General features: G+C 41.7%; 2 protein-coding genes across 2 annotated transcripts; one reads left to right on the top strand and one right to left on the bottom strand.

Annotated features, from left to right (window-relative positions):
* The first annotated feature begins 265 nt into the window (after window positions 1–265).
* On the top strand, window positions 266–2,944 carry LOC121698457 (homeobox protein Dlx1a-like). The gene is made up of 3 exons (XM_042080577.1): window positions 266–1,337; window positions 1,580–1,779; window positions 1,964–2,944. Exons 1-3 carry the CDS (start codon window positions 1,157–1,159, stop codon window positions 2,222–2,224), a joined length of 642 nt encoding a protein of 213 aa, XP_041936511.1. The 5' UTR covers window positions 266–1,156; the 3' UTR covers window positions 2,225–2,944.
* Window positions 2,945–6,170: 3,226 nt separating this feature from the next.
* On the bottom strand, window positions 6,171–8,328 carry dlx2b (distal-less homeobox 2b). Its single transcript, XM_042080938.1, has 3 exons — window positions 7,848–8,328; window positions 7,568–7,752; window positions 6,171–7,215 (listed from the first exon to the last, which is right to left on the bottom strand). The coding sequence occupies exons 1-3, from the start codon at window positions 8,161–8,163 to the stop codon at window positions 6,892–6,894; spliced, it is 825 nt and encodes a 274-aa protein (XP_041936872.1). The 5' UTR covers window positions 8,164–8,328; the 3' UTR covers window positions 6,171–6,891.
* Window positions 8,329–11,295: the final 2,967 nt, after the last annotated feature.

Below are 11,295 nucleotides of genomic sequence, written 5' to 3'. Positions count from 1 at the left end.
TGTGCTTACTGTATGAGCCGCGTCTAATATCATCAAGCGAGGACAGTCCAGCGTCTCCCTGAGATAATGTTAACGATTTTATGTCATGCTGGCATGGTCAGGGGATATGCGTTTTGCGAAACGAAACAAAATGATAGGTGATGTTTTAAATGTTACAATCAACTGAATTATGCTGTCGTTAAATTATGGGACTTACATTTTGGCCTGGCTATTTAATTCAGACATTTTAAACATATCCTTAGTGCTTTTCAACGTTTTATTTTTTAATTATTTGTATTACGGGGATTACTATTGTATGACTATTTGTATCATTGCCTAGTTCTATAAATCTTAATTAGTTGCACACCTTTCATGTTCTTGGTTGCCTTGCCTTCTACTACAACAGGTAGGCTCGAATCTGAAGAAATATTTGTAATGACGACTTTACAATTGTAAGCAATTAACAGTTTAAGCATCCGGTCAATTAGGCATTTGACATGCAAATCCGTCGCTCGTGATATGCTAATGAAACAGCGGTGGTCCACTGAAACTGATTTCTGCATAATTAACCATATTACGATCAACTAAAGGGTCTGCGAATGTAGGCCTACCTGGTATGTTACACCTAGACTGATGTTTAGTAAAGCCTAAACGGACACTGCATCATCTAGAATCTTTGATTTAACAAAGAAATTATACACATTATCATGATGTGAACAAATGTAAATGAAGTCATAATTTTTTAAGCAATCACGGCAATATTGTAACGTCACCTCTTAAACACTTTTTATTTAGTTATAACATCTGCCCACTCTGTATCATCTGAACAGGTCTGAATATATAGATTCGCGGTAAATACGGACAATTTTCAGACCACAGACTGAATTTCACGACCAATGGCAGCATCTCCTATGTACAGCAAGCCAATCAGATCACGTCGAATACACTGCTCGCCGTGATGCAAAGCAATCGCTTCAAGACATTTTACTGTAAGGTTGGACAAAAAAGTTCGCTTTTTGTTATTCTTTACTGAGAACGCTTGAAGAAAAAATAGGTGGCTCCGCGAAATCATTCTTTACCCCTTTGAAAATGCACAACAGAAGACAACACGAGGTCCAACTTAGAATGAGAAGGATGTCATAGGAACAGAAGCTCCCCACAGACAATATCGCTGCTCATGGATTACTGCGGCTCTCCGCAACCGTCGCCGGTGGCACACTTCTCCATCGGGGCCATTGCGCACGAGATGTCTTACGGAACCGCATCTTCTGTCCCCCATCCACTGGGATATACCTGCTCTCAGCTGAGCCCGTTGCCTTATACTGGCGCCGTCCAAACCCCCAGTTTAACCGAGCCAGGTAAGGAAATACCACTTTCTCTCATAACAATATCTTAGCACACAGCTACGGGTTGCACTCAAGTAGAGCAACATCCGTGGATAGAAATGATCATAACATTAGTTTTTGTAATGACTTCACACGAAAGTTGATAAGCCACATATCCAGCCTGTAATAACAGATCATTATTTCAGAATGCTTGCTCAGGCTTGGACAAAATGACCTCATCACAGTGTGCGCATGCATTTTGTTACCACCTGTAGGATCAAAGCCAGAAAGAAGTGAGATAGTGGGCGGTGGACTGGTGCGCTTCAACGGCAAAGGGAAGAAGATTCGCCGGCCCAGAACAATCTACTCCAGCGCGCAGCTACAAGCGCTCAACGGACGTTTCGCGCTGACGCAGTACCTAGCGCTGCCAGAAAGAGCCGAACTCGCTGCGTCATTGGGAATCACACAGACACAGGCACGTTAACATTACCTAATCCACTAATTAATTTAATCTCCAATGGAAATGTGTCGTCGTTTGCAAGCAGAACAATCCGTTGTTTATTGTAATGTCTAGTTTGTTGACTGCTTGTTGGTCTAACAAAACCACCTTCAGTGCTCATGCCTGTAATAATGTGTCCCTTGTCTCTTTTCTTTCACAGGTTAAAATATGGTTTCAGAACAAAAGGTCCAAGTTTAAGAAAATCATCAAGCAGGGACGAGGAACCATTGAATCCACAACAACGCAAATAGCTGAACAAGGACTGTCTGCCACTACGCTGCCCACCACTTCGGTGTGGAACTCTTACCTCACATCCTACGCAGATTCCACCGAGCCAACGATGGTGTCCTACGTCTCGGAGTACAATAACTGGTACCAGACAGTCCACCAGGAAGACACACAGCATACCCAGTTGATATGAGCTTTGCCTGAACAGTGTGGCCATACATTTGCTCCAACTGTCTGAGACTTTCTAGGATTCTAATTGAGAAACGGAAAGGGTTTGATACAGGTTGTGACACTTGAAACTGTTGTGTTCTCTTGCAATAGTTTAGGCCTTAATTATTTAGCAAAACCTTTGCTTTCCTTTGGACCAGATACATTCAGTGGAAGGTAATGCATGTTTTGCCAGGGGGGAAATCTCACATCAAAGGCAAAGCTATTTGTGAATAAGCTCAAACCTTTGGATAAAATGGAGCACAAGATATAATTTATTTCTGTAATTTATCATGAAAGGGGCTCAGTGCTGTCACAAAGCCTGACTGCTCCATATTCTGGAGAAGGAGGCCTACCTCAGTGAACGCGTATGCTGTGATGAAGACTGACCAAGTTAATGAACATTGATCTCTGCAAGCTGCCATTGTTTCCTTTTCTGACTAGGCCTATTTATTTTCCAGGTTTTTAAATTCTGTAATCACGAATTTTCTTCAGGTCTCGATGATGCATTGTATCCGTTTACTTTCAGCACTCAGCTTTGGACTAATGCATATGATTTGTTGTACAGAATTAAATCAACCTGACATTTAGCTATTATCAAATAGTGTTTTATTTCTTCCAAATAATGATGACACAAATTAATAATAAAAAAGTACAGTTGGGCATATAGGCCTAGCTTAGCCTACTTTGTAGCCTAGCCTACTAAAGATCATAATGTCTAATAAAACCACCTATGTGCATTATTAGGGTCATGGACATCTGCAACGATCATTTCACTATTAAAATATTAAATGCTATAACATTTTTAGTTTTAATATTATTTGTCACATTCACTCTTTAATTCGAAAATGGCCTTTTCACTTTCTTCTCGCCTGTCTCTTTCCCGCTGTGACAAGACTACACAGACGCGTGCAGCTGCAGAGGCCCGCGTGGGTTGGCCCACTGATAGCGGGTGAGCGAGCAAGCGAGCGAGCACCCGCTAAATAGAAACGTAATTACAGTCATTTTGCTTTTATTCATTCTCCCGCGTTTTCCATCGTTACGACAATTATGAGCAATTTTCTGCCGGTCAGGGAATCCTTTCACTCTAACAAAAGAGAGAGGGAGATGGATAGAGAGGCAGAATTCGATGTTTTAAAAAGCTGAAATAGGTGTGCGGCTCTTTCTGTCGCTTTTCTGACAAATTGCTTTCAGGTGCTGGGGGGGGGGGGGGGGGGGGGGGGCTTGCAGCCTCATGTTAGCGCAGCCTTCAGTAATGTAATCAATAAGTTAAGACAAAGACTACATTTCTATCTGGCTACAGACAACATCTCGATATCGTTAAATTGCGGAATAGCCTATTATAAAATTGATTGATGGACCCGTCCCTCTTTTAGTCTACTTTCTCCCATCCTCTCCCTCAGTGCCATTGACCTGAGTAAATAGACATGATGGCATTTCAGCGATAAACCAAATATTACCCCACTTAATTCACTTAGGCCTAGGGTAGGATACAAGTAATTTCTGACCATGCGTAAAAATCAAGCTTTAGGTTTCTTACCTACTCTTCAGTACATAAATTTGACTTCAAGCGCTGAGAATCCTATATTTCAGAGGTTAAGTCACTATTCCAGATGAGGGACGCTCCTCTATCCAGCTGTTCCATAAGGTTAGGCACTGTGAGTTCTGCTCAGTTTCAAAATATGACTGCGTAGTGAGCGTCAAACACGTCTCTTTTTATAGGCCTATCTGGGAGGAGAGAAAGAGTGAAAAAGCAAAGATTATTAGCCTGAATGTTTATCCTTCGTCACACTAATGGCACTCAAAGGTTTGGTAATCCTCGGGAAAATTATGAACATTTTTTTTCTCGCTCCCAAAATTGCAGCTACACTATTCCGGCTGATTACGCGGCGAACGGAAGTAATTAAGATGTGGGCGGAAAAAAAGGAGAAAACGAGCGGGATTTGCTCTTGCATCTCCCTGGATTAGCGCATAACTGAGCTCGTTGATGTGAGGTAGCCTATAAACAAGGCCCTGCGCCAGGATCTGAATTTGTAGGTAAAATTATACATAAGGCTGTGTTTTTTTTTTTGTTGCGGTAATTGAGATTATAATCTTAATTTAAGGACACCTTCCAGGCATATAGCCTAGGCATATTTCATCACGCCTTATCAGTCATATCAATTACCATATTCTGCTATAGCCTACATGAACATACATGAACCGAAATAAATTATTCTATTTTAATGTCTAACGATTTTCATATGAGATCGGATTCTGCTGTTTTAAGGAAGCCATGGAATCTACAGCAGTTGTGTTGTAGCCTAGACCAATACGAATGCAAATCCATATGAATTCTGATCATTTCATCTTGAAATTACCCAACTGCTTCATGTTGATCTGCAGGCATAATAAATTATGCTATACTTAAAGACTATTTATATTACTACTATTTGACATACAATTATGTAATTGCCTAACATGTTAATGTTATTAGCCTAATTCTTGTAACCTCATATCTTCTAAATTCGTGTAAAATCAATTATGCTATGCTGACTGACTGGACACATCAATCCGGCAAGGGTCATATACACATACACTGTCATCATGTGTTAAATTTACCTGGATCAGTAATTGTCATGAAGATTTTTTAAACATATGCATATATGAGAAATTAGATATTAGCACTTGTTTGCGGCCATACCTACCTTCCTGTATTTATTTCGGTTCAGTTAGGAGTGTGCTGACATTTGCAACTACAACAACTGAATGCCAGTTTCAATTACTTGCGTATTATCAAATTAAAACTATGATAACATGGTATGTTACTGCTGTTAATCTTAGCCTAAATACACAAATAACTCTTCTTATACATGCTTTCAGGGCATTGAACTGTGAGCGTAAGAAGTGGCTACCCAAGCTCAGAGACCAGAATAGCTTGAGGCAGGAGGCCGGGAGTGGAGGCGAGTTGGGAGGGGAAATGTTTCCATGTCGGTCTGCTTGAGGCGGTTTTGTCTTTTCGGTTTCTCCCTCTCTTCTTTTCTCTTGCCTTTTTTTGGAGGCCTACAACATAAAACGTCTGGGAGAGGCGCGCGCTGACTCCAGAGAGTCTGCTGGGGGAAGAACCCAGGCCACACTAGGAACGCCCTCACGTCCCCTCTCTCTCTCTTTCTCTCTCTCTCTGTTCCTCTCTTTCTCTCTCTGCTTCTCTTCTCTATCTCATCTCTTATTCAGGGCCAGTACAGTACTGTTGGTGTATATAACAACTCTAAATAATCGGATCCTATTAAGAAACGAATGGAACCCGGGAAACTCCATTCATTACCGACTAACCGCAATGGTTCATAAAAAAGCTGTTGGCAGCGCTGCACACCACAACGCTCATAGAGTCTTGGCCAACAAGCTCTTGTCGTTTTATTGGCCTCTGGCCTGTAATGTTTCCAGAATCAACTGTCATCAGTCTACGGTCAGAGTGCCTTACAGAAACAGTTCTTCGACAGGACCACCGTACAATGAAGCCCCTAGGTTACTCCGAACAAGCCTATCCCAGTCTCTGATTAACTGATTTTAAAGTCACTGATATGTGATAACTTTTGAGAAGTACTACGTGTCCAATCATCCGTGGTTCCGCTTCGCTGAGCTGGATCCAGCGGAAGGCACATCTGGCGCCAGTTCTGCGGGGATGCGGTCACGTCAGTCTGACAGTTCGCATTCTCCAGATTTGCTGGTAACCAAAAACATTTCACCAGTCGAAATACGGCTTTAAAATAACAGGAGCCCACCAATGTGACCAGTGGTGTCAGCGTTAGTGTCGTAACACTCCTGTCATCATTTGCACAAAACAAAAGCGTTAAATTGGACGACATGCGCTCCGGCAAAAACAGGAATGAGTAATAGGAAACAGAGCAGTGTTTGTTGAAATAAAACATTTATCACAGTAGCATACAAATAAAATTGGATACACGAATCGTGTTCAGATGACTCAGATGCTGAAAACTGCATAATTTTCGGCCTTATTAAGTTGTTACTTCATGACCATGGAAGCCAGCCTGTAAGATGAGGCGTTTGGGCACATATCAAAGGGTGCTGTTGAAACGGTTGTTTGCGTTGTATTTAAACAAACGTGCTCCCATTCCAGTCATTCACCTCAAAAAGCCCACACAGAACTTAAACGAGCACTGAACGGTTACATATGTCCCATGGGAGGCAACCAAACAACGAACATATAGGTTATGGTCTACTTAAAAGGCAATACCATTTTCATTTGAGGCAAACTTGGTCGCTGTGAGCTCAGCTGGATCCTCAGTGTTAGTAACATGTGTTTTTTTTTTTTTTTTACAGTGAAACCCCGGATATTCAACAATAAATGCAAGGTCTATGTAGTGCCATTGCCCGTGTTTACGTGTATGTTGAATTGACACACCAATAAGCGCAAAAGAGAGCAATAAATAGCTGAATAAAAATAATTTAATTCCCAAATCATTGCATGAGAATACTACACGTCCGACGGCTACAATATAAATCCAAAAAGGAAAACGCAATAGAGTTTATTTTCTTAGTTTTCCCCACTCCCCCCAAAAGGATGGTCCCCTGCGAAACCAGGCGCATAGGCAGGTAGAAATCCAGTTACGATCGAGTTCCTTCCATAGTTCCTCTCTGTCTTTGAGTTCAAAGTTAGAAAATGGGCCCCGTGCTCATTGCGCTGTTATGGTGTTGGATAAGAGGGCTTGGCTGTGCGTGCGTCGCAGAGTTCGTGGATGTATACCAAGAGTAGTTTGTAAGGAACGAGGGGGCTGTGGTGTTCGGTGGGCCAGTGTTCTGGCTCATTGTCGAATCCCCGTCGTTCAGCGTTTGGCCCTGTGGGAATTCCCAGTTCGTCTCGGCCGGAGAACTGCAGGGTGGCGAATCACTCGGGGCGACATGCTGATCCGGAGGAATTTCCCCGTTTTTCCATAACTTCTTGAATTTAGAGCGTCGATTTTGAAACCAAATTTTCACCTAAAACAATAGATAAACATCAACAACACGAAAAAATACAAAGTGCAATAGTTGCTCTAGTAACTGGAGAATTTGCCTTCCAAGACATCTGCCTATTAAATCTACTGAAGTAAATAGCACACTTTATTACTGCTCTAGACGACGACAATTAAAGTTAGTAGCCCAGAGGCAGTATACTGTGGTTTACCACACATATTCTTAGTTGTAGGGCTTAAAGCATTAATAGTGTTGCCTTTGTTAACTACATCCAGAAGTTAATGTTTATAAGCATGCGCACAAATTCTGTTTTGAAAAGTTTTACCCATAGGCATTCACAATCATTCATTCATTCATTGAACTCGACTGCTCTCACCTGCGTCTGAGTCAGGCCAAGGGACGCCGCGAGTTCGGCCCGCTCTGGGAGCGCCAGATACTGGGTCTTCTGAAATCTCCGCTGAAGAGCAGCCAGTTGGAAACTAGAATAAATAGTTCGAGGCTTTCGGACCTTCTTTGGTTTTCCATTGACCATCCGAATTTCTGGCTCGCTCTCCTCTTTCTCTGCAGAAAAGAAACAATGGGACCGTTTAAGCAACTGATGTATCCACACACCCTATGGACATTGATGAGAGATGTCAGAAATAGTAACAGTTTACCTGTGTCTGTTGGAACTGGTGATGATCCAGAGGCATAGGATCCATAGGCGCCATAAGAGGACCCAAAGCCCATGTCGTACGCTTTGGGACTGTAATGTACATTACTGGCTCCCCCGGGATGGTAAGGATAAGACCCAAGTTGTGCGTATGCCGCGCCAGCGCACAGACCAGGCTGGGGGCTGCTATAGAAGCTGCTGTCGGTCACTGTGGACACCGGTAACGTGGGCGAGTCTTGAGATTTCATGGTGTGGAAGTTGGTGGAGGTAATTTGGTTGGAGTGCATATCTGTGGCGAGGCTGTCAAAGACTCCGGTCATCGTTCCAAGAGAAAATGTTGCCAAAATAGAATGTAACAGGCGATATATTTACGCGGTACGATCCGGCATATAATAAAACAATGTAAAAGTATCTGAGCTAAAACTTGGATATTTAATGGAAGTTTTGACGCTTTAAGAGAGGTAGTTTTGTTGTAGGTTTGTTTACTGGCGCATCCTCTTTCCCAGTGGAGGGTGTGCGTCTTCGGGTTGCCTCTGCTCCCTGAGATGCTGTCAGGGCGGTCCATATACAGCGAGTCATGTGAGAGACGCAACCAATAGGTGAGCAAACAGTCGACGTAGCCTATACGAGGTACATTTGGTTTGCCTTGAAGGATTACTAAAAGCCAGGAAAGCCTCTTTGTCTCTACTCTTCCATATCAGGCGCCGAAAGCTGAAACATACCCAATAAGTGTTTCCCTTCTATCGACAGAGGTGTTCAGTAGACTTCACACCAACAACTGAACTTTCAAGACTGACATATGAATACTTCTTAAATGTACCACAGCGCAACGTTAATCCGTTTCGCAATGATTTCACCTCATCTCAGTGATAAGGTCTACTCAAATACTATATTGTATAATCAAATGTGTTGCTATAAGTACGGTAAAGAAGACCATACTGTGAAGCATGGGCATACATATTCTAAACAATTGTTGCAGGTAGGCGCCACCCACTGACAAGACAGTGGTACTTCGTGCCAGGGACCGAGCATTAGGCATAAGCAGGCAACACGTTTTGCCAGACTAGACGTCGAGTAATTACCAATGGCGCCAGTCTCTTCAGACGCACAGGTGAGCAAAACAGCTATTATAATGCGTAAATGGCGGGGATGAAACTCGGAGAACACCCACAAAAAGTTATGTCTCGCCAGACGCCTCCAACATGCTCTAAAAATTGCGTCATGTGCAGCCAGTGCCAATTTACTTAAGGCCAACAGTAAGTCCAGCAACAGGTAGGCCTTAAATCATTCCTTTCGTGTCAGAGTGTGAAAATTCACACGAGAAAATGTGGTGAATTAGAGAGGCCATTTTCGTGCCCCATTTCTAAATAAAAATCGTAGGAAACTGAAAAAACAAACTCATAATTTAAATAACTTTATGGAGGCCTACACACAAATGTGCTTTATCATCTGTGCTATCGTCTATTAATAATACTGTTGAAATGAAATGTGTCGCTGCGCTCAGTATGGTGCAGAGATTATTAATGCATTGATACTTAATAACTTAGTTGGATAATGTTCTGTCATGTGCATAGTGTGACCGGTAGCCTATTATCAGTCTTTGATATTTTTTACCTTTCAGATCTTAGCATTTATTTATTTATTTATTTATTTATTTATTTATTTATTTATTTATTTAAAATCTTGAGGTCACTTCAACTGCATAGATGCTCTTTACTCTGTCTCCATCTTGTGGCAAAATTGTGATACGATTATGTTGAGTGGATGCATAGGAAGTTAGTTAATCAAATGAAGCCACAAATCTAACTGTCATTATCTCCCTACACTCATCTAAAAAGTAGTCTATTGAAACTGAATAATGATGGGATGGGGCAAAATAACTTGACGTGAAGGTTTATGAAAATATATGCTAGTAATTTCATAATAGTCTCGGCGCCATCATAAATATTTGATTCACAGACCCTGACAGCTGTATCCACGCGAAGTGGAAGAAACGACTAGAGCATAGACTAGGCAAATGGATTTGGACGCCACAGTAAGGACTACAGGTTGCAAATGAATAACACATAAAACTATAAGTTTGAACATTGCGTGGGTCCACAGTGCCGTCGGGGAGCAGCATAGTACCAGCTATAAACTGTCATTCACGTGCTCTTAGACTGAATTGGGACGCCTTGATCAGTAACTTATTGGTATTATTAGAAACGAATTGCAAGACTCACCCTGATAATTGCCATTAAAAGGATAGCCTACATGGCTGTTAAGCAATTGCAATGAGGGTGGAGACAGACAATAGCCTAATGTTTGGTTTGGAATATGAATATTATTTCAATTGACCCTTCGAGGTCTACTTGTAGGGCTACTTATTTGAATGATTTGAATGTAGGTTGATAAGATGTTTTTAACAAATGAAACACTTCAACTCAAAGCAGATTGACAGGCTACAGCTTCCAGTCCCTTAGATTGTAGGCCTATGAGCCCTGCAGCCTTTATTGACAACATGGGAACATGTAGGACAATAAAGCTTTTTGAATCTTGAATCTTGAATGTAGGTCTGTCAGAGGTAACAATGAAACAACAGAAAAAATATGACTTATAAGGACAACCACATAATAATAACTGTAATAACCACTACCAGAATCCAGAGAGGGTAGAAGCGAAGGAGTCAAGTCAGTAATCAAGGATCTTTGCAGAATTGTTCACATGAGAGCTTGCTCCGCGGTGAACTCCATGGAGACAAATCTATGTTGTGATAAATATGCGGAGTCATTGTTAGGCCTTAAGTGTCTACACAGACTCAACTCTCAAACCTTGGATCCTGAAAGCTTGGTCTTCCTTTCCATTCCTTTTCTAAGCAAAGGATTTTCCATTAAGGGCTCTGATTTGTTCAACATTCTGTCCTTAGGAAATCATAAGGTAACATACTTCACAAACAGCAGAGTCAAAAAAAGTTGCATGTGACAAGCCCAATGATTTTTCTTTGATAATGACTTTGGTTTTTACTTACACTTGTCAACATACTGTAGATGCTTGATCATCCACAAACTCCGAGTTTTATTGTATGAAGATGGAGGAACATTCAAGAAATGGTGCAGTGCACAGAAGTGCAGGTTATCTACTGTATGCTATGCAAGGTCTCTTGAAAACCTACAAGTCATTGCTGTATGCAGTAGCATTCACAGTAGCCTGTTACTGTTTGTTTCTACAGAAACTTTAGGGCAGGCAGTCTTTTACTCTGGCTGTTAAGCCAAATATGCCTCCAATTTTGTGCACATCAGCAAACATACACTAGATAGACAAAACCAGAAGAGTGCACCTGGGAAATGAATGACTCCTCTTGAAAAGTATGCACCGGTTAAACCCGCCCGTTCTCTGGGGGAGTCTGCCATAAATGATTAAAATGGACATGTTTACGTTTCCAGTTGCAGCATTAAAGCTAGTAGTATTGATGG

Source organism: Alosa sapidissima, chromosome 23 (assembly GCF_018492685.1).
Source record: "Alosa sapidissima isolate fAloSap1 chromosome 23, fAloSap1.pri, whole genome shotgun sequence".
Classification (NCBI taxonomy): domain Eukaryota; kingdom Metazoa; phylum Chordata; class Actinopteri; order Clupeiformes; family Clupeidae; genus Alosa; species Alosa sapidissima.
This window is presented reverse-complemented; position numbering and strand designations above follow the sequence as displayed.